Source organism: Pituophis catenifer, unplaced genomic scaffold, assembly GCF_029215685.1.
Source record: "Pituophis catenifer annectens isolate HBS135680 unplaced genomic scaffold, rPitCat1.0.hap2 SCAF_16, whole genome shotgun sequence".
Lineage (NCBI taxonomy): Eukaryota > Metazoa > Chordata > Lepidosauria > Squamata > Colubridae > Pituophis > Pituophis catenifer.
In genome coordinates this window covers 3021407-3044629 of record NW_027256896.1, presented here as the reverse complement: position 1 = coordinate 3044629, position 23223 = coordinate 3021407, and the positions used below count along the sequence as shown (strand labels likewise).

The 23223-nt window shown below is 47.2% G+C and overlaps 1 protein-coding gene across 2 annotated transcripts in view; it reads left to right on the top strand.

Annotated features, from left to right (window-relative positions):
• The window catches only part of PKD1 (polycystin 1, transient receptor potential channel interacting), a 112534-nt gene that overhangs the window by 77138 nt on the left and 12173 nt on the right, over window positions 1-23223 (top strand). For both annotated transcript variants that reach the window (XM_070955275.1, XM_070955274.1), the window contains 13 exons: window positions 38-208; window positions 2678-2821; window positions 4137-4347; window positions 6910-7036; window positions 10799-10915; window positions 14084-14133; window positions 15046-15248; window positions 17267-17372; window positions 17809-17927; window positions 18919-19121; window positions 20517-20711; window positions 20998-21137; window positions 22464-22591. In XM_070955275.1, the coding sequence (XP_070811376.1) occupies window positions 38-208; window positions 2678-2821; window positions 4137-4347; window positions 6910-7036; window positions 10799-10915; window positions 14084-14133; window positions 15046-15248; window positions 17267-17372; window positions 17809-17927; window positions 18919-19121; window positions 20517-20711; window positions 20998-21137; window positions 22464-22591 (1914 nt within the window). The remainder of the gene's footprint in view (window positions 1-37; window positions 209-2677; window positions 2822-4136; window positions 4348-6909; window positions 7037-10798; window positions 10916-14083; window positions 14134-15045; window positions 15249-17266; window positions 17373-17808; window positions 17928-18918; window positions 19122-20516; window positions 20712-20997; window positions 21138-22463; window positions 22592-23223) is intronic.

Here is a 23223-nt window from a genome sequence, read left to right as displayed (position 1 = left end):
TCTCCTCCCTCCCTTCCTTCCTTCCTTTTTTTTCCAGGGACGACAGCCCACGTGGGGATCACTTTGTATGGGATGGATAGCAAATCTGGGCACAGACACTTGGATGATGAGAATGCCTTTCGGCGCAACAGTCTCGACATCTTCCAGATGGCCACAGAGCGGAACCTGGGCAGCGTGTGGAAGATCCGGATCTGGCACGACAATAAAGGTGAATAAATGCGACAAGGTATTGAGGTTAGCTGAGCAGCTGGAGTACAGAACTTACAGTTCAACATGAAGTCAAGTGCACGGAATCCCTGCTTTTCATTGGTCTTCATTGGTCAAGAGAGCCATGGTGGCGCAGTGGTTAGAATTCAGTATTGCAGGCTAATTCTGCCGACTGCCAGTTCAATCCTGACCGGTTCAAGGTTGACTACCATCCTTCCGAATTCGGTAAAATGAGGACCCAGATTGATGGGGGCAAGATGCTGACTGTTCTGTCCCCGTCTCACACACGCACACAAACAGACAGCCAGGGGTTAAATAAACTGGCAAACAACCAATTCTTCCGATAAGAGGCTTGGCAGAAACCCAGTAGCTGCTTGCCAAGAACTTTACTCATAAACAAGATACACACAGTTCAAGAATTGTCCAGTCCGTAATTAAATCCAAGGCAGATAATGCTGTTTCCAAAGATGCAATGTGACTTGATAGTAGTTAGTTTTGTCCGTCACAGAGTCTGAATGGCCACCTCACCCCCTTTTATACCCTATGGGGTGTGGTTCAGTGACTCAGCTTAATCTCTGGCATGCCTCTTCTTCTGTTGCGCGTGCTTATCTCTGCGACGCTGCTGCGGATCCAGCCAAGACTCATCTCCCTCATTACTGTCCACCTGTGGCTGCGTGGATGTGCTTGGCCCCGGGCCTATCTCTTGCCCTTCGGCGGACACCGAAGGCATTGCCAGAGAGGAGGGTCCTGGAGAGGGAGGCCTTGCCAACTCCTCTCCTTCACTCTCGGAGTCCTCTCCTGCCGATGACACAGGCTCAGGTAATGGAGCCACAACACTGTCTCTGTAAACTGCTTAGAAAGGGCTGTAAAGCACTGTGAAGGAGTATCGAAGTCTAAGTGTTATTGTTAATGCTATTGCTTTTTAATTTATATAAATGTATATAAATGTATATAAATTTATATAAATGTCTGTCTCCAAGGTATTGTCGGTTCTCATCTGTCAATAAACATGTATTCCTTTGCTTGGCAGCCCATCTTTAATTTTGTCTCCCTCTCCTCCTTTTTCCCACACAACCTGCTGAACCCCACTAGACCAAGTTAACTTAAGACAGTGGCTATGTTTGGGTGTCACGTGATGCACTAACAAGTCCACTCAACACATTGACACGGTTCACACAACCTGCTGAGAAATGGCTGGGTTCCCATAGGATGCCGACATTTAGCCCCTTCTTTTTAGCCAAGCCTATTGTGTAAATCCAGCCATTGGAGTGACTGTTTCCCCTTTGGCTCTTTCCATAAGTTGAAGCCCAGAATTTATTTGTGTATTTATTCTTACATTTATATACTGCTTATTGCACTGTTCAAGTGACTCTTAGAGCAGGTACTGGGCCGTGGCCTGTTTGGAACTGGGCCGTGTGCTGCTTGTGCAGAACCACCACCACCCTCTCTCTCACACACACACACCCCACCGCTGACAGTCCACAAACCCAGAAAGGTTAGCTTAGAGCAGGGGTCTCCAACCTTGGCAACTTGAAGACTGGTGGACTTCAACTCCCAGAATTCCTCAGCTGGCTGGAGAATTCTGGGAGTTGAAGTCCACAAGTCTTAAAGCTGCCAAGGTTGGAGACCCCTGCTCTACTGCTTCATGCTCTACCTCAGGGGTGGGGAACGATGGCCCTTTGTGGACTTCAGCTCCCAGAATTCCTGAGCTGGCCGTGCTCTACAGTTCCCCACTCCTGTTCTACAGCCTCCCTGCAGGTATTCACCCGTTTCTCACTCCCAGAATTCCTCAGTCAGCTCTCCAACCTTGGCAACTTTAAGACTGGTGGACTTCAACTCCCAGAATTCCTCCACCAGTCTTAAAGTTGCCAAGGTTGGAGACCCCTGCCTTTAGAGAACAAGTAAAAAGTTCTGACTTGTTAACACTGCCTGAGCGATAAAGACTGATAAAGGGAGAATTTGCACCTTGCAAAGCTGCTGGGGGTGGGAGGGAGAGGGTGGGAGGAGAGGAGAGGAGGCAGATATTCTTAGTGGCCATTTCCAAAGCCTAGTGATAGGAAGGGGACTCAGAAAATGGCCTGGCTAAACCCAAAGGTGCTTTTTCAGGAGGCAACTGGACTTTCTTATTCTTCTTTTCCTTTGAAGACGTTTCGCTTCTCATCCAAGAAGCTTCTTCAATTCTGACAGGCTGGTGGGAATGGAAGGATTTATACTCCTTGCAGACAGCTGGACATTTGCATCCTTTTAGTGGGTCGTTGAGGCCACTTGGAGGTTTATCTGTGTCCTCAGGGTCACCTGAGTGGTGCAAATGGGTGTGGAGCCTTCTTGGCTCGTCTTCAAGGAAAACCAAAGAAATTCCAGTTGCCTCCTGAAAAAGCACCTTTGGGACAACCATGACCTGAATGATGGAGAATCTCCACAGACATTTGGCCTGGCTGAACCGTCTCTCCTTCTACCTTCTGCTTTTCAGGGCTCAGCCCAGCTTGGTTTCTGCAGCATGTCATTGTCAGGGACTTGCAGACCTACAAGAGCTACCACTTCTTGGTGAACGACTGGCTGTCTGTGGACAGCCTGGAGAACGACGGCCTGGTGGAGAAGGAGGTCTTTGCTGCCAGTGAGTGGGACAGCGTCAGCCGGCACCGGAGCCTCTGCTGTGTCACTGCTTTGCCCCAGTTGGGGAGCTTTACAGTGGGGGTGGCTGCCTGGATAGAGAAAAGGTCCCCACCCCTCACGTTCCCTCTCCTCTTGGTTCTTAGTCTTCATTTAATCTTCCTTAAGTTTTAATTCTTTTGGGTTACCTTTTTAATCGTGCTGTAAGGCCATCCCAAGTCACTGTCACAGTGAAATGGGCAGCATATGTACATTACATTGTACATTGTAATTACAATACATTGCAATAGATAGATAGATAGATAGATAGATAGATAGATAGATAGATAGATAGATAGATAGACAGACATAGATATCTGGAGATATGGGGGGGGAGGGATGGAGGGAGGGAGAGATGGATGGATGATAGATGAGTGGTGCAGTGGCCTAGAGGTGGAGCTCTCGTCTCACAATCAGGAGGCTGTGAGTTCGATCCTAGGTAGCGGCAGATATTTCTCTCTCTGAGCACAATCAGCTGCGAACTCTGCATTGGTGACAGGAAGGGCATCTGGCCAGTAAACACTCAGCTCCATTCAGTTGCCCTGACTCCACCCTGATGCAAGGGATCATTAAAAGACAAAAAAAAGATAGATAGATAGATAGATAGATAGATAGATAGATAGATAGATAGATGAGAGAGAGAGGGAGGGAGGGAAACTGGCTTAGTGGAAGAGGAAGGAGGATCCAGAGGGATCCAGCCTGAGCGAACTAATAGCCATGCTTGGCTTGAGTCTCCACAGCAAGGGCAAAATGGCTGCCCCAGAGCAGATGCCCCTTTTGTGGGAAGGGAAACACAAAAGGGCTGAACGTGAGAGAGCAACACTCTTTAGCAAGAGGTCCTTTAAGGCTGAAAGGAGCACCAATGATCCCTCAGGTGGAGTGGATTGGAGTGAGGACAAGCCCAGGCCAGTCTCCTCCAGCAGATTCCCATTCTTGTAGATGGTGTATCCCCGTAAGGCACGGGCAACAGGAGGAGAGTCTTCCATAGCCTCTACTGCAGAGGTCTTCAAACTTGGCAGCTTTAAGACTTGTGGACTTCAACTCCCAGAATTCTCCAGCCAGTTGGCTGGAGAATTCTGGGAGTTGAAGTCCACAAGTCTTAAAGCTGCCAAGTTTGAAGACCTCTGCTCTACTGCTTCATGCTCTACCTCAGGGGTGGGGAACGATGGCCCTTTGTGGACTTCAGCTCCCAGAATTCCTGAGCTGGCCGTGCTCTACAGTTCCCCACTCCTGTTCTACAGCCTCCCTGTAGGTATTCACCCGTTTCTCTTTCTCCACAGGTGAGGCAGACCTGAGGAGCTTCTTCCGGATCTTCATTGGCGAGCTGCAGCGGGGTTTCTTTGAGAGGCACGTCTGGCTCTCGCTGTGGGACCGGCCCCCACGCAGTCGCTTCACCCGGGTCCAAAGAGCATCATGCTGCTGCCTCCTCATCTTCCTCTTCCTCTGTGCCAATGCCGTGTGGTACGGGGTTGTGGCAGATGCCAACTTCAGGTGAGCCACCAGCATCAGATGTGCTCCAAGTGCCAGGTCCTTCTCTGCTCTACTTCCATCAAAAGAAGAACCTTCCAGAATCTCTGCACAAGATTGAATGAAAGAGGGAAGAAGAAAGGTCCAAAAATGTCAGCCCCGAATTGTTCTTCCTCTTCAGAATTCAATTTAGCCCCCCAGTTCCTAAAGGGGTGACTTTCCCATGTTTCCCTCATGGTTCCTGTTTAAACTGCTCAGGAGGCCGTGGCCTTCACTGACAACAGAAGAACATTCGTAAATCTCTCTCTGGGTCTTTATGTGCCCCAGAGCCAGCCCAGGAGAGCCTTCCCTATCTTAGCAGCAATTACCTGCAGGGCCCCCTCTCCAGTCCAAAGGGGGTCTGGATAGATACTGGAGCTTAGCTTGAGTAGTCCTGCCCTGAGTGGAAGGAAGATGAAAGAAAGATCCAAAGGTGCTTTTTTTTTTGAGAGGCAACTGGACTTCCTTTGTTTTTTCTTGAAGATGTTTCTCTTTCTCATCCAAGAAGCTTCTTTAGTTCTGACTAAAGAACTGAAGAAGCTTCTTGGATGAGAAGCGAAACGCCTTCAAGGAAAAACAAAGAAAGTCCAGTTGCCTCTTGAAAAAAAAAGCACCTTTGGGACAACCATGACCTGGATGAATCTCCAGAGACAGGAAAGACAGACGTTGGTTCTGGGGAGAAGAGCAGCAGGCATCAGCCAAGGGGCTCCAAACGGGAAGAGATGGAGAGCTTCCTGTCCCAGAACGAGTGTTTGCACCATCTTCAAGCTTTTGAGTCCAATGCAAAGGGCTGTGTGCTCAAGGCAGGGCAAGATTTACAACAACTTAATTTGAATGGATAAATCTTAATTTAAATACGATAACTCTGTGTCAAAGTTTGTTGCAGCACACACAATCAGACAATTTGGCAGGATTTAAATTATATAAGAAACTTCTTTATATACAATTCCGTAGAGGAGAATTCAGCATACAATATCAGGAACACAGAAGCAATATTCAGATACAGAGTAGAGAGATACAGAGGCTAATATATTGCACAGAGGCTCCCATTACAGAGGCCAAACCAACTCTTATATACAGTTCAGCAAGTCTAAGCCACGCCCAGTCTCCAAACTGTCTCTTATGGCCCCATACAAACAAATGCTCTGTTTCAGTTTCCAAACAGTCCCCATTGGCTGACCTGTTACCATGCCTATTCAAACAGCTCCCATTGGCTGATCTGGTGCCTATTCCAGTCTATGAATATTCATACTTTGACATTCTGCCATGTTTAACAATCCCCCCTCTTGGCTACATTAAATGTTATCGTTTGTGGCAAATTTTGGCTGGTCAGCAAGATCCTGAAGGAACCTGGGAGTCTCCTTGCAAGCCTTGGTGTCCTTTTCTTTTTTTTCCTGGGCGTAATGGAAGAAGAGAAGAAGGGCAGAGGAAGGCAGTTGGGTGCCTCCTTTCCTCCCACTCAGTTCACAAAATTGACCCGCTGGGCATCCCCTCTCTGCAAAAGGGCCTTCCTGCTGTCTTGATGCCCACAGGCTTAAATCTAGACTGGTGCAACCTCTGCGCAGGACACTAAGTGTAAAACCAGCTGGGATATTCTTGTTTTTGTTTTATCGTACGTGAACAATCTCTCTTCTTAAAATTTATTGTTTTTAATATAAAAAGGAAAAGAAACTGCAGAGAGAAAGAAACACAAAAACAAAACCGAAATATGTAACTTCCTACTATATGCAGGAAATTAAGCAGCTTCATTTTTAAACATGTCATTAGCATAGCTGCCTGGGACAGCATTGATTGACTGATCTTCCCATTTCATCCATACAGAGTCCATTCTTTAAAAAAAACAAACTAATCTGTTTCAATGATCCAAGTTTGCAAATCTGGAACTGCAGTATATTTCTAGCATTAAATAATAATATTACTATATAAATTATTACTTTTCATACAGTTAATAAAGCCAAACTACTGAGCCTAGCCCCCATCATCTGAGCCACCCATTTTATTCTCTCAACATAATGAGGTTGAAAGATTCCTAAAACAGCAGCTGCTGCTCAGGCTCCCCCGGAAGCAGGAAAAGTTCCTTTCCCCCTAACAGTTTAGGACAGGGGTCGTCAACCTTAAACACTCAAAGAGCCATTTGGACCCGTTTCCCACAGAAAAGAAAACACCGGGAGCGACAAAACCTTTCCCTTCCCTGACTATTTCTTGAGCAGCCACAAAACTAGCATATGTAGTTGAATTAAATGTTCTTTTTTTTCCTAAAACTTTTCTTTTCTTGGATTTATCCATGGTTGGCCTACCGGGGGTTGAAAAGCTCAATAAATTGTGTGCCGGTGGGTGTCACACATTGGCAGTTGTGATGCATATTTTGAGCGACAGGCAGCAGAGGGATGAAAGAGCCACATGCGGCTCCAGAGCTGCATGTTCCTGACCCCTGATTTAGGACAATATACAGCATTTATAGGAAAGTACCATCTACATTTTCTGGAGTCTTATTAACAGACGGACAAACAGCTTCCAATTGACTTTTTTTTTTTGGTCTGTTTTTAGTCAGGTGCCCATCTCCACCCTGATCCCGGTTAATGGCGAGACAGTCTTGGTTGGCTTGGTTTCCAGTTTGGTCGTTTATCCTCTGTATCTACTTCTCCTGTTCCTATTCCGGATGGCACGGAGCAAGGTAACAATGGAAGAGAGTCCATTTAAAACATGTGTGGAATTCAGAACAGCCCTGCTACCTGGGGAGCCCAAACCAATGGCCAGGGAAGGTTTGGTTTAGCGGTTCCATAATGCCCCCCAACTCGTAAAGATGTCCCAAAGATGCTTTTTCAAAAGGCAACTGGACTTTTTCCTTGAAGATAGTTCTCTTCTCATCCAAGAAGCTTCTTCAGTTCTGACTGAATAGTAGAAAATGGAAAGATTTATATTCTTTGCTAAATCCTTCCATTCTCCACCATCCATTCAGAGCTGAAGAAGCTTCTTGGATAAGAAGCGAAACGTCTTCAAGGAAAACCAAAGAAAGTCCAGTTGCCTCTTGAAAAATCATCTTTGGGGCAACCATGGCCCGGATGACTGAGAATCTCCACAGACAACTCTGAAAGATATTTAGTTTCAGAAGTTGCTCAAACTTCAATCTCCTTGGAATAAAGCTGTTGGGATTTGCTGTCTTGTAACACTTGCACTTTCTTTTGTTGACTCTAATGCAGCGGTTCTCAACCTGGGGGTCGCGACCCCTTTGGGGGTCGAACGGCCATTTCCCAGGGGTCGCCAAAGCCCTCTCTCGCCCCCCCCCCGCCCCCGCCTTCACTCACCCTCTGCCTCTGCTGGATCGCCCGGTAGCCATTCGCTTACCCCGCCCACTCCCAATCTATTGCTGCTCCGGAGTCCCAGCTGATGGCTAGAGGGAAAAAAACTTTAAATTCTTGCTGCGGGGCTTCAAAGAGCTAGCTGCAAAGAGGTAAATTCCTGGAGCAAGTTTTTTTCCCCCTAGCTATATTGAAAAGAGAAAGAGAAAGCAGGGTCTTAGCTGCAACGTGACAAAATGAGGCAGAGAGGTTTCTTTTTCTTTTTCCTCACCAAAAAAGGTAGGTACAAAACTGCAAAAATGGGAAATTTAGGGCAAGAGGAGGTTCAAGATTTTAAAACACAAAAGAAAAAAAGCTCTATTTAACTAGGGAATTGTAATAATTGAGATACTATTAATTGTATATTGTGTTGAAAGCAGAAATGGTTAAGTTGTGGTTTGGAGGAATATATGGGGGAAATTATTTGGTTTATTATTATTGGTAAATATAATTAATTGATTTGTAAGAAATTGGATTGCATGGAAATAATTGGAATATTCATGTTCATATTGATAAATATACAAAAAAGATAGTTATATAACTAATTGATTTATATTAAAATGTTGAATTTGTATTAAACAACTGTATTACATAATTAATCAATGTGAGGATGGATATAAAAATAGATGACAATGCAAAGGGGTATAATATAGAATAGAAGGGAAAAATTGAATTTGATTAAGATTAAGATGAGGATGAAGGGTAATATTGGTTTTTTAAAAAAATAGTTGAGGAATAAATATGGTAAAAAGGAAATATAGAAAGTGTAAATTTAATTGAAATGATTAAATACTGTGTTGGAAGAAATATCCTTCTGGGTTCTGCTCCAAGTGGGGAAAAAGACACTGGAAACATGGAGACTGTTTGGAAAGATGCTTTAATAGTGGACAGGATCACATGGCTTGATGGGGCCCATTGTGTTAGTTTCTGTTGCTATTGTGTTGCAAATGTCCTTTGACAAAGGATTGACTTTCTGCCTCTGGCCCATTAACAAAGGGTGGGGGGCAGGAAGGTGGGAGCTGCTTTGTCTGTAAAATATGCTTCTCCATTTCTCATCCAGGGAAATATAATATTCTGCCTTTTTAATATTTCCCAAAATATTTCATTCTTCTAGGAAAGGGGTGGCTGCTAACCTCCTACAACTGTTTAAATTTGTGAACTGGCCAAATACTCTGTTCAAAGAAAATATGTTGTATGTTTGTATGTGTGTTTCTAATTATTGCTATTTATTGCTATTTGTTCTCTTTTATTCTTTAAAGTTTAACAATTCATTCTTTATCTTAATATCTTTATATTTGTTTGGGGTTGGCTTTCTTCCCTTTCATCTTTTTTATTGTACAGCAATCTTTCTCCTCAAACCTACCACCTTTGTCTTTTCTTTCTTACTTACTTTCTCTTTCCCCCCTCTTCTTCTTCTCCCTACTTCCTCTTTCTCCTTCTCCTCCTCTCTTCCTCCCTCTCTTACCTTCACTCCTATTCTAATTTCCCTTCCCTTCCTTCATCCCTCTCTATTCCTGTATCCTTTTATGCATATGGACTACTCAGAGGGCTGAAAAAGTTATTTTTGACTGGTCCTTGCACTTTTGACCAGTCCTCGAACTTACGACTGTCCTCACATTTTACGTTTTTGCCCTATCTTGTCACCATGGTGAAGAGAAGCAGTTGTGAAATGAGTGACATGGTTGTTAAGAATGCTACAATGGGCATAAATGATGACCAGTCATAAGTGCGAAGACCGGTCAAAAGTGCGAGGACCTGTCAGAAATCACTTCTTTCAGCCCTCTGGGTAGTCCTTTTGTGCATATGGACTACTCAGAGGGCTGAAAAAGTTATTTTTGACTGGTCCTCGCACTTTTGACCAGTCCTCGAACTTACGACTGTCCTCACATTTTACGTTTTTGCCCTATCTTGTCACCATGGTGAAGAGAAGCAGTTGTGAAATGAGTGACATGGTTGTTAAGAATGCTGCACAGGCATAAATGTGAGGATGGTCATAAGTGTGAGGACCAGTCAAAAGTGCGAGGACCTGTCAGAAATGACTTTTTTTCAGCCCTCTGAGTAGTCCCTATACACATAGCCATGGCCACCCGGTCACATGACCAGCTAGCCACGCCCACTCGGTCACATGACCTCCAAGCCACGCCCACAAAATAAGCCACGCCCACAGAACCCGTAGTAAAAGAAATTTAGAACCCACCACTGGTTGGGGGTCACCACATGAGGAACTGTATTAAAGGGTCGCGGCATTAGGAAGGTTGAGAACCACTGCTCTAATGACACTACAAGAATCTCCAAGGACTCAATAGTTAAATTTTTTTAGCAATTTTCCAGATTTTTAAATAGTGATGTTCCAATTGAAAAAATATTTTTTCCATTGTTTTGTAATAAGAAACTTGGCAGCTAAAAATAGCAATGGGTTTAATTTCCTATGTTGCATCAATTTTGATGCCTTGGAAAAATAAGGGCAATAAACCAACATCAGCAGCAGCATTCATTATGAAAGATCTTGAGCTGATTTGTCCAACTTTCTTCAAATATTTTTAGTCTAAAGAAATGCCTAAGTGGGCACTGACATTGAAAATGGTCATTTATGCCAGTTGGCTTATAAATCTTGTGTACGCAGTCCGGAGATTTTGCAGTTTACTTATTGTACTTTTACTTTTAGCAGAGTATGTGTGTATATGCATATTGTCATGTTAGTGTGTGTGTATGTATGTATACACACAGACCAGGGGTGGGTTCTACTTACCTTTACTACCAGTTCGCAACGGGAGTGTGCATCAGATTCTCAGACATCCGAGTCATGGTTGTCTCAAAGGTCCTTTTTCAAAAGGCAACAGGACTTCTTTGGTTTTTCCTTGAAGATGTTTCTCTTCTCATCCAAGAAGCTTCTTCAGTTCTGGTAGAATTCTCCACCATCCATTCAGAACTGAAGAAGCTTCCGGGATGAGAAGCAAAATGTCTTCAAGGAAAAACAAAGTCCAGTTGCCTTTTGAAAAAGCACCTTTGAGACAAATTGAGGCAGATTTAAATTTCTGTCCCCCCCTCCCCCCCTGGTGATCCCAACTCCCTCCCTCAAGCAGCCTTCTCTCCTACAGGTGAACATCAGTCAGTCTCTGGCCCATTCAGACCAGCAGTCCCTGGAGATCGACAACTACCTGGACTCATCCCTTCTGGAGAGCTCCTTCATCACCTTCCCTGGCCTTCGGACAGAGGTGAGGAGCATCAGGGCTTCCCCTTTTCTCTCCACGCTCCCCTGCAACCTCAATGTAGCCAGTCCTGGGAATCTTTTCTTCTGCCTCTGCAGTATTTCCTTCTGGTTGGCCAGGAAGCCATCTTCTCAGGGACCCTTTCAGAGATGGCTGTCCCTGGAGGAGAGCAAAGAAGGAACCAGGCATTAATTTCTATTAAACCCCTCCCCCATCTCTGGCAAGGGACTCTGGGGGGTGAACCATCATAAAAAAATTAAAAACAATTACAATACATTGCAAAAGATAGATAGATGATAGATAGATAGATGATAGATAGATAGATAGATAGAGATAGAAATAGAGATACATAGACAGATAGACAGACAGACATACAGACAGACAGACAGACAGAAGCTGAGAAAAAAAACCATAGATGTCAATATTGCTATGAAAGGCGGCCCTTCCCATCCTCAGGGTCCCAGGGCCGGGCACAAAGCCAGGTCTTCAAGGCCTTATGGAAGGCCAAGAGAGTTGGGGTCCTCCTCAACTCTGAGGGGAGGATGTTCCAGAGGGCAAGGGCTATAGCAGAGAAAGCATGTCTCCTGTCCCTATTCTTTGGCTGGTGGGACCCGTAATGTGCCCAACCTGTCCAACCAAATTGGACGGCAGAAACCACCGGAGAAGATGGTTCCTTAAGTAACCTGGTCCCAAGCCATGAAGGACAGGACAGGACAGGACAGGACTAGACCAGACCAGACCCTTTATTGTCTTTTTTTTCTGTGAACACACTGGCAAAGATTAAAAAATGAAATTCTGATGCCCACTCTCAACAAAGCTATTACAGAATCTAGTTGTTCTGCTTCCCAGAAGGTAACAAAGAAAACCAGTCACATTGGAGAGGATGTGCCTGAAGCCCGACGTATCTGGATCCGTTCCAGTCGGGCTTCAGGCCCGGGTACAGCACGGAAACAGCATTGGTCACGTTGGTAGATGATCTCTGGAGGGCTCGGGACAGGGGATGCTCCTCTGTCCTGGTCCTGTTAGATCTCTCAGTGGCTTTTGATACCATTGACCATGGTATCATGCTGCACCGGCTGGAAGAGTTGGGGGTGGGAGGCACTGTGTTGCGGTGGTTCTCCTCCTTTCTCTCTGACCGGTCGCAGTCTGTGTTGACAGGGGGGCAGAGGTCAACCCCGAGGCCCCTCATATGTGGGGTGCCGCAAGGGTTGGTCCTCTCGCCCCTCCTGTTCAACATTTATGTGAAGCCACTGGGCGAGATCATCCGTGGTTTTGGGGTGAAGTACCACCAGTACGCTGACGACACCCAGCTGTACATCTCCACCCCAGACCACCCCAACGATGCTCTTGAAGTGATGTCCCGGTGCCTGGAGGCCGTGCGGATCTGGATGGGGAGGAATAGGCTCAGGCTCAACCCATCCAAGACTGAGTGGCTGTGGTTTCCGACGTCCCGATATAGTCAGTTGGTGCCATCACTGACTATTGGGGGTGAATCATTGGCCCCCACGGAGAGGACGCGCAACTTGGGTGTCCTCCTGGATTCACGGCTGTCTTTAGAAGAGCACTTGACGGCCGTGACCGGGAGGATTTTTCATCAGGTTCGCCTGATTCGCCAGTTACTCGTTACACACGGTCACTCATGCCCTTGTCACCTCCCGCCTGGACTATTTTTATTTTTTTTATTTTTTTTATTTGATTTATATGCCGCCCTTCTCCAGAGACTCAGGGCGGCTTACAATGCGTTAAGCAATAGCTTTCATACTTTTGTATATTTATACAAAGTCAGCTTATTGCCCCCACAAACTGGGTCCTCATTTCACCTACCTTAGAAAGGATGGAAGGCTGAGTCAACCTTGAGCCTTGGAGAGATTCGAACCAGCAGTAAATTGCAGACAGCTGTGTTAATAACAGGGTGCGTAGACCACTGCACTATCAAGGCTCCTATTGCAACGCTCTCTACATGGGGCTCCCCTTGAGGAGCACCCGGAGGCTCCAACTGGCACAGAGTGCGGCCGCGCGGGTGGTTATGGGAGCAACATGGTGCTCCCGTGTGACACCTCTCCTGTGCGAGCTGCACTGGCTCCCGGTGGTCTTCCGGGTGCGCTTCAAGGTTTTGGTTACCACCTTTAAAGCACTCCATGGCTTAGGACCTGGGTACTTGCGGGACTGCCTACTACCACCAATAGCCTCCCACCGGCCGGTACGCTCCCATAGAGAGGGGCTCCTCCGGGTGCCGTCGGCCAAACAATGCCGACTGGCGGCCCCCAGGGGGAGAGCCTTCTCTGTGGGGGCACCTACTATCTGGAACGAGCTCCCCCCAGAGATACGGAGGATCCCGGATCTGCACACCTTCCGCCGCGCTTTAAAGACATTATTATTTCACCAGGCGGGCCTGGCCTAATTTTCTCCCTCTTTTATAAAAGATTTTTAATTTTTAAATATCTTTTAGTATTTTATACATTCAATTTTAAAATTGGTTTTAAAAGTTTGGGGTTTTAAATTTGTCGGGGCCAAAATTATTTAATTTGATTTTATTCTACTTTTAAATTTTGTATGTATGTGTTTTATTGTTTGGCTGTGCACCGCCCTGAGTCCTTCGGGAGTAGGGCGGTATAGAAATCTAATAAAATCAAATAAATAAATAAAATAATGTATGGCATCCTAGATAATATTCCAGACCTTAGTCAAGCATTGCTTATATGCCATGTCTTGGATAGAAGGAAGTCCCATCCTCACCACAGCCTTCTTGTCCGAAGCAGTAATGCTTCCAAACCTGACAGTAATAGGGTATAACAGAATAACAAGTTGGAAGGGACCTTGGAGGTCATCTAGTCCAACCTCCTGCTCAAGCAGGAGATCCTATACTATTTGAGCCAAATGGCTGTCCAATCTTCTGTTTGATGGCCGTCAGCTGAAGCCCTCACTAAAATTAAGAAACGGGAAATATGTACTGAAATGAATAAAAGCAGCACACGTGCGCAGCTGGTCAGCCTCCACAGCCTCAGCCGATCTTCACCGGCCCACCTCGCAGGGCTGTTGCGACACGGTCGAGCTAAAGGGGAATGGCGTGACATTCATTCAAGCCATGGGACAGGATGCTCTCGATTGTCCTTGTCTCGAAAGGGCATCTGAAGGACTAAACCCTTGTCCCTTTCACTCGCTCTTCCTTTCTAGGCTTTTTCAGAGGAGACCAAAACCGATTTGATCCTGGATGACTCGAAAAGGTAGGTCCTCCTTGGCTTCTCTTTACCAACAGCTTAGCCTTTTAAGAGCAGCCAAGCTTGGCTCAGTGCTGCCACCTGCTGTTTGCAAGTAGAGCTTAGTCATATGGGAAATTGCCCTGGATTGTAATTGAGCCCAGAATTTCGGTGTTAAGTCATTGTGGTCGTTAAGCAGGTCACCACATGACCATGCCCAATTTTACAACTCTTTTTGTAATGATCTTGAAGTGAATGCAGCAGTCGTTAAGCAAATCTGTTTTATCCAGTGAGGGGTTTTTTTCTCTTTTGCCAGAAATCAGAAGTAAATGGTGGAAACTGGCAAAAAAATGTTGAAAATTGTGAACTCAGGATGCTGCAAACAGCCACAAAGTTGAGCTGGTTGCCAAATGCCCAGTGGAGGGGGAGGGATTGCGTGGCTTTGGGCCACGCAGGGACTGTTGCCCTTTCTGTACCAAAACCCGTCTGCCCGGGGAAGCTCGGGTATCACCCTGGGGATCCCACAACTGTGGCAAATCCGTGTGCAAGGAGCTAAGTGGGAAGCAAGTGGGGCTTCATCTGTTTAGTGGTGAGCCCTGGTGGCACAGTGGCTAGAATGCAATATTGCAGGATAACTCTGCCAACTGCCAGGAGTTCGATCCTGATAGGCTCAAGGTTGACTTAGCTTTCCATCCTTCTGAGGTCAGTAAAATGAGGACCCGTTTTACTGTCCAGTGGAGGGGGAGGGATTGCGGGTGGTAAGTACCTTTTGGGAGGTCCGTCATAACTTCGAAGCTCATTGAGTGACCAGTCGTAAGTTGAGAACTACTTGTACAAATCTTGAGATCAGATTTGGAGGCAGGGGAAGCAGCCAGAGAGCTGTAGGTGGAGTTCTTTGAGTTCTCAGCTTCCCTCTGTTCAATGTTTGTCCGGGACCAGCCTGATCCGGTGGCAGTCCAACGAAGCCCTGATCAACTGGCCAGATCTGCTCAGTGACCCATCCATCATGGGCAACACCATCCAGAAGCTGAAAAGAGGGCGGACCAGTCGTCATCTCGGCCTGGAGGCTCCTTTGGCCCCTGAGGGGGACGGCCTGACACCGGCCTTTCCCCAGGCTCAAGCCAGATACTTCTCCGCTTCCGGTAAGGAGGGGGAGGAGAAACCACTGAAGTTCACTGGGGGCTTGCAAGGGACTTTGACATCTGGTGTAGAATTGGCCCTTACAGAGACCTTGTGTGAAGAATCAGAGGGGCCACAAGAGAAAGAGCAAGAGGGGCTCTGACAGCTTCTCAGGGTATCTGCAAGGGGATTGAAGCTCCGTCAGATTTTTATACGCATCATGTGTGTGGTGCACAATACAAAAAGGCAGAACCTCGATTGCACCATCATGCCCTTTTTTTGACCACATCTTGGAGCTTCTCTTTCTGAGATATCTCTGCATTAGAAAGAGCTTTGCAATGTAGAGCCAGGAAAAACTCTGAGCTTCACATGTTATTCACACCCACCCCTAAATCAAGGTTTTAAAACGCTGGTTTGTTGAACCTTGCTGAGCCAAATCAAGCCATATTGAGTACAGTGGGCCATCCTGACAAAAGTTTCCAGAGTCCTCAGGAGGGAGATTTCTCCCATATTAGGAGGCCAGGCCAAAACGTGTTAGTGGTTGTCCCCCAACCTCTCAGACTGGAAGGAAAGAAAGAGGGAAGGGGGATTCCTGTGACTGGGATGACAGGGACACCCAGAGGACTTAAAGAGGATCTTGCAGACCAGCTTGTGCAGAGGAGACATGAGTGAAGGTGTCAGGTCCACCATCACCGGCTTGGTGCCTTGCCGGTGCTCTGCCATAAAGGCAGGAGGGGGGAGGGAGGAGGGGGGTTTATTGGGTGCTATTACTATAACTTCAAATGTGGGATATAGGGAGTGGGGAGTGACAAAGGAACCATTGCTTCAACTACAGAGGATTTGTCATGTTTGGGAATCTGGGTCAGAACAAAAGGAATGTTGCCAGTTTGACACCTCAGAGTTTCTCAAAACATCTTGCTGGCATCATATCGGCTGGCTGGTGGACTAGGTCAAGATTGAAACGCTTTACTTCTTCTGAGCTTCTATCGCCGTCATCTTGCCATTCAGGTGGGAGGAGGAAGGGGGGGCAAAGCTTTCATCTACGGACCGTGAAAGCCTGAATCTCGCCAAGGTCACTGTTGCAGGTGTTAGATGGAGACATGGACTGTTCCCATAACAAATGGAAGTCTTATTATTGGACAATGTGATCACCCAGGGGTCGGGAGAAAGGGAACCTATTGTTTAACTAAGTGAACTTTGGAGTGGGGAAATCAGAGCTGGTTTTACTTCTGCAGTTCCAAGATGGTGTATCCAATAAAGTTATACTTTGGAGAATTCAAAGATCCCGAGAGTGTCTGCTTCTTTGGGGTTCACTAGTTGGACCGTTGACCAGCTCTCACCAACTTAACGCAACATACTTGGATGCCTCTGAGAGAGTTGTAACCTATCATGGGGAGAGGGATTGGGAATTGGAAAGAATAGCTTTGTATATTGGACGGGAACACCAGATTCCACCTAATGTCAGGCCTGCCCCAGTCTCCTCTCTCAGGAAGGTGAGACTCGTGACTCCAGTTTCTTTCAGTAAAAGTCCTTTTGCTTCAACTACATGGAGTCAGGAGTCTCACCTTCCTGAGAGAATAGACTGAGGCAGGCCTGGCAGAAGGTGAACCTACATGTCCCAGGATAAAGTTGCAGGATCCAATCTGGGTCAGTCACCGAGACCAGAAGTTTCGTCTTATGATCTTTCGGACTTGTGCTGGAGTCCATCCTTGGGGAAGTTCTCTCTAGGAGAGTGGAGGAGACGTGGTCCAGTGTCTTGATCATTCCTCCCTCCCCTCCCCAATTTCCCATAGGGTTTTCCACGCAGGGCCCAGAGAGGTTGGCCTGCCCTTACTCACTGCGACTGGGAGGATATCGTGTTTCGCAGGGGAGGGCTCTCTTCCCAGCAATTGTGCAATATGCCTTCTTGTTGGTATGGTGGAACGCTTGGCCTTGTGAACCTAGTAGGAAGACAGACCATGCCATTGCCACACATACCCTCCACAACACCCATCAGAGGTACTATTTGCCCTGAGAACTTGGCTTGTTCTTCCCATAACAGATGAAGATCTGATACGGCAGATTCTTGCAGATGGAGCTGGAGGCATCTCTCATCTTCAGGAAGTGGGAAACTGCCCCAAGGTGGAAACAGACCTCCTCTCTGGGCTGTAAGTCTGTGGGGAGGGAAAGGGATGTGTCGGGGGGGGGGGGGAGGAAGCTCTCAGAAGTACCCCCTCCCACTCTTCTGGGTTGAGTTTGTGTGTGTGTGAGATGCAACATATTAAAAAGGGGGCAGTGCATTGCGTAGGATTTTCCTTGGCTGGCTTGCACCTGGCCTCCCACCTGGTGAATCAGGAGGAAGATAGGTTGAGTGGCTAAGAGTTAACAGATTAACAGAGTTGGAAGGGACCTTGCAGGTCATCTAGTCTAACCCCCTGCCCAAACAGGAGACCCTACATCTGCCTCTACCTAGGATCGAACTCACAACCTCCTGATTGTGAGGCAAGAGCTCCACCTCTAGGCCACCGCAAAGACCCACCTGAAAAGTCTTAGTTTCTTCCTGCCAATATTTGAAGGCATTCCTGCGTTGAATTATTCCGGTAGGTCAAACATGCCGGGAGATAAGATGGAAGCGATCGTGTTGCAGAGGCTGAATGAGAAAGGCCAGAGCGTGGCAGTTCCAGGACGGGAATTGAATCATTCCGCCAAATCAACCCGAACAGGTAACCTAATTCTGGTCCCATGGCCCACCCGAGAAAACACCTCAGGCCTCCCACATCCCCTCCAAATAAGGCCTACAAAGACCTGATGCTTTTAACTTGCAGGACGTCTCACAGCTGCCTTTCTGGTGGGATCTTAGTGCCAAGATGCCAAGAGACCCTGGTTTTAGAATTGCCCTCCAGGAGCTGAGCTGGGTTGGGCTTTTTCCTAGGTGGCATCTGTTCCCCTCTTCCTGCAACTCAGTTGTGACTGTTTCACTTTTCTGTCTCTTGGTTAAATAAGCCCTAACCTTAAATTCTTGCCCTGGTGGGGCATGGCTTAGGCCCGGGGTACTTGCAGGACCATCTTCTGCCTTCCTCCCACCGTCCCATGCGCTCCCACAGAGCAGGCCTCCTCAGGGTGCCGTCAGCCAAACAATGTCGACTGGCGGCCCCCAGGGGGAGAGCATTCTCTGTCAGAGTGCCGACCCTCTGGAATGATTTGCCCACCGAGCTCAGGATAGCCCCGGACCTCCTCTCCTTTCGCCGCAAACTGAAGACGTGGCTCTTCCATCAAATAACTTGATCTGCTAGGGGTTGCACAAACTGTAATAATTTTAAATATGGTTTTTAAGGGGTTTTTAACTTATTTTTGTTATTTTGTGATTTGTATTATTGATTGTTGTTGTAAGCCGCCCTGAGTCCTTCAGGAGAATGACGGCATATAAATTGCAAAAATCAATCAATCAATCAATCAATCAATCAATCAATCAATCCACAAGCAGGGAATCAGAAAAGTTAGGGATCAACTTTGCATATCTTTCATACATTTGTTGCATTCCTGTAGGATGCTGAAATTACTCCGTGAAAGCAATTGGGTGCAGCATTTAGATTCCTGCAGGCCTCATCTCACCTTCAGTGGCATGAAGGCTCTGCTCAGTGTGGCTCTTACCTTCCTGTGCCACCTGGGGCATTGTGCCAAGATTTACCTCCCCACCCTGTTTCTTGCCTGCAGTTGTGGACCACAGTCTCCGGAAGCGTCTGCTGCCCTCTTGGTGCTCCTACTTGGCACACACCATCAGCCTCCTCCTCCTCCTCGTCTCCTTTGGGGTCTCCGTGTGGATCGGAGTGGGGTTCAGCTCCAGTGTAGCCCTCATGTGGCTGATCTCAGGGATTTTTAGCTTCCTCTCCTCCTTTTTGCTCTGGGAACCCCTCAAGGTAAGTCTTGGCAGAAGACGAGACCTAGAAGATCACTTTAGATTCCCTCCTCAATTCCCTCTGGTAGTTGGTTCCCGTTCTCTCTGGCTGCATTCCATTCCTTTCCTCCCCCTCATTTTTACGTTCCATCTTTTGTTTGTTTGTGCTGCTAAAATTCGAATAGGCATCCAACAAATATTTCTGCCCATTATCTCCCGCCTTCAAGAGAAACTGAGTTGTCAAAATTGTGGAGAACTTCTGCTGCAATTCAAAACTTATTTGGTTTTCAGGAAGCTACCTAATAGATAATAGAATAACTTCATTGTCACTTTGAATGTACACCAATCGGCATACTTTAAAATGAAATTTCATTGCATTCAGCTCTCAAAGGGTCTCCACCTCTAATATACACTACATAAGCATGACAGAATAAGTAAATAAATACAAAATTATGCATATACCCACATATATTATATGACACAGAGATATTATATGACACAGAGAAACAACACAGCCTAGTTAGGATGTATACATGTACATGGCAAGAAATTGCGAGTATACCAGACAGATGGCATAGAGAACAAAGGTGTTACCAAATCTGGTAGACCTTCTATAGATACTTTGAAAACTCCTCCCAGAGGGGAGCAGCAGAAACAGACTGTGTGTGTGTGGGGGGGGGGGTCCTCTAACAATGCTTTGAGCTCTAAGCCCATAGCACTTATAAGCAGTATCCTAAATAACGGGAAGTAAGCTTCCTATAATCTTCTCCGCTGTCCTCACCACTCTCTGTATGGACTTTCTGAGACGCTGCTGCCACCAAACCAAACAGAGATGCAGTTTGTTAAAACGCTTTCAATCGTGCATCTGTAAAAAGTGACCAGGACAGGAGAAAGATGTTCTCTCCTCATCTGACGCAGGAAATGCAGATGCTGGTTTGCACACTTCACTAAGGATGATGTGCAGAGAGACTAGTTCAGATTGTTAGTTATTTGCACCCCCAGATACTTAATACTGTTGACCAGTTTTTCAGCTGCATCCTTGATACTGAGTGGAGTATGACCATGCTGGCTCTTTCTAAAATCTACAACGATCTCCTGCGGCTCCTGGTTGGACCTGGGGGCTGAATTATTTACAGACCAGCCTTTTACCTTCTGCTTGGGAAGATCCAGGCCGGAAGGGCAGAGAGCCAGTTCTGTGAAGGGAGAATAGGCAGAGATTGTTCAGGGCAGTTGCGCCTGGAGCATATTCCCCTTGTGGTCCAACAAGCCTTGTGAACAGGAGCTGTCTCTAGAATAGTAATGGATTAGCCAAAAAAGAGGGCATCGACTTAATAGATCTTCCCTTGAGCAGGGGGTTGCATGAGGTGCTCTGCAACGTCACCTCCAACTCCAGGGCTTTGATCTTTTGTACCTGCAGATTCTCCTGGAAGCCCTTTACTTTTCTCTGGTAGCCAAGCGTCTGCACCCCGAGGAGGACGACACCCTGGTGGAACATCCCTTTGTGGAACACGTCTCGGAGAAGATCGGGAAGGTCCGGCCCCCTCAGGGCTTTGCTCTTTTCCAGGCCAAAGAGGAAGCCAGAAAAGTCAAGCTTCTGCACAGCCTGCTCAAGGTGAAAAGCAGGGAGGTGTCATCTGGAAGGGGAGACTAGAGCCCTGGGATTGTGCCCAATGAGAGGAGAAAGAGGAGATGGGGCCTCTGATGTCATCTCCCCTCCTGGCAGCAGGAGCCCCTGATGTCCTGATTTCAAGGGGAGCCGTGAGAGGGTGGGCATGCAACCCCACCCACATCCCAGAGAGGAATGTCCTCTCCCTGCCTGGTTCGGGGATCCTGTCTGCAGGGTCTGCTTTGGGCTCTTCTGAGCAGAATGGCAAATCCCTTTTCTCTGTCTCTCCTAGAACTGCTTTGTCTACATGTTCTTCCTGCTGGTCATCCTTCTCACCAACTACAGTGGGCCTTCACACAACAGCCAGGCGTTTCTTTTGCAAAAGTCCATCAAGCAGCAGCTTGGCATCAGGCAATTCCTGGAGATTAAGAGGTATTTCTGCTGCATGGCCTACTGTTTACATGTTTAGCTTTGTAGACGTTTTGATGCTCCTCCACTGAGCTTCACCAATCCCTTCCTAGGGCTCAGCCGACCACAGAATATCCTCCCTCACTCTGTTGGGTGTGCCTGTAGAACAGGTCACACCCAAGAACGACCAATGCTTGGGGGTTTTTTTAGAGTGCAGAAGAAGAGGGTGGGAGTGGGGTTCCAGGTCTGGAGACAGCATCGGTCAGGCTCATTCAAGAACCTTGTAGAAGTGGGATGCAGATGGCGGAACCATCTTGGCCCTACTGGAACTCTCAGTGGCCTTTGATATCTTTGATCGTGGTATCGTTCTGGATCGACTGCAGGAAATCAAAGCCTAGGAGGCATCATCTGTAGTGGTTCTCCTGCTCTCTCTGTTGGGATGGGAGAAGATTCAAACCGAGATGGACAAGCCTCACGATGTTCTGAGCTGCCCTGGTTGCCACTTGGCTTCAGGTGCAATTCGAGGTCCTCTTCTCACCTCTCATCCCGGCCTGATCCAGGCCTTGGTATTTGAGGGACTGCCTGTCCCTGAGGGCCTCTGTCATCCTGTTTCCTCCGATGGGGCTGGCTGGCTTTGTGTCCATCAGTAGAACAGCTGCTTCTAGCAGGATTCTGAATGTGACTCTTCCGAGCAGCCGCACCTTCCCTTCCTTTGAGCAGCCTCTCTTGTCCATCTCGACCCTTTTCAAGCAGTCCCTAAAACCTGTTCCCCCCCGCTCCCAGACCTTGAGTGAGGATTCATTAGGCAGGCTAGGAGGTCACATTCAGACTGGAACTTATATTGTCTCCTGCCATGTTTGTTTGTTTGTTTTCAAACAGACAAACTGACCGACAAATAATGCAAACAAAAGGTGCCAATGAAATTGAGAATGTGGGCAATTAGGTTCATTTCAGTTTGACCCGTGGAAGGACTGCCCCAGCTTCTCTCCCATGCAGACACAGAGAGAGCAGCCCCAGGAGGGGACGGGGAGTGGGTGGGCGGGCAGTCACACAGTTCAGGGCCTGAGCTTCGCCCCACGCAGAAGGTTGGGCCGCCTTGCTTGGCCCCCATGGCAAAGCAGGCAGGGAGTGCTTAGATCGGCCTTCTTGGGCCTGGAATCCAGTGGCTGCAGTGGAGACCCCCTTCTGGGCCCAGGAAGAGAGGGTAGGAGGGTAAGGATGGAAAGTGCAGCTCCAGCCAAGGGGGAACGGAGCTTGGCAGGGACAGGAGGGGCTTTGAAATTGGGACGAGCATCTTCCGTGCTGAGTACAGTCATTGTCTTCTTTTCCTCCTTCATCATGTTGGCGCAGATCGGATGACTTCTGGCTTTGGACCACGCAGGGACTGTTGCCCTTTCTGTACCGAAACCGATCTGTCCAGGGAAGCTCGGGTATCACTCTGGGGGTCCCACAACTACGGCAAATCCGTGTGCAAGAAGGTAAGTGGGAAGCGAGTGGGGCTTCATCTGTTTAGTGGTGAGCCCTGGTGGTGCAGTGGCTAGAATGCAGTATTGCAGGCTAACTCTGCCAACTGCCAGGAGTTCGATCCTGATAGGCTCAAAGGTGACTCAGCCTTCCATCCTTCTGAGGTCAGTAAAATGAAGACCTAGATTGTTTGGGGTCAATATACTGACTGTGTAAACCACTTAGAGAGGGCTCTAAAGCACTGTGAAGCGGTATATAAGACTAAGTGCTAAGTGCTATTGTTATTGCTATTAGTAACCGTGTACCATGTTCCGGGTGTGGAATAGAAATATTTGGTTTAAGAAACAGGGGCAGTTTCCTCCCTGCCACAGTCTTAATTTGTGTGTCATGTTCTACCAAAGACTCTTCTCTGGATTGCTCAGATGCTCCAGATTTTATCTCTCCCGCTCTACGATTTCTTGACAATGGACCAGTGGTGGGATTCAGCCAGTTCCCACCACTTCAGGAGAGCCGGTTGTTAACTTTCTGAGCAGTTTGGTGAACTGGTTGTTGGAAGAAATCATTAGGGCAGAGAACCGGTTGTTAAATTATTTGAATCCCACCACTACCACAGACCCTCTGTTTGATTCCATTAATATGCAACCTT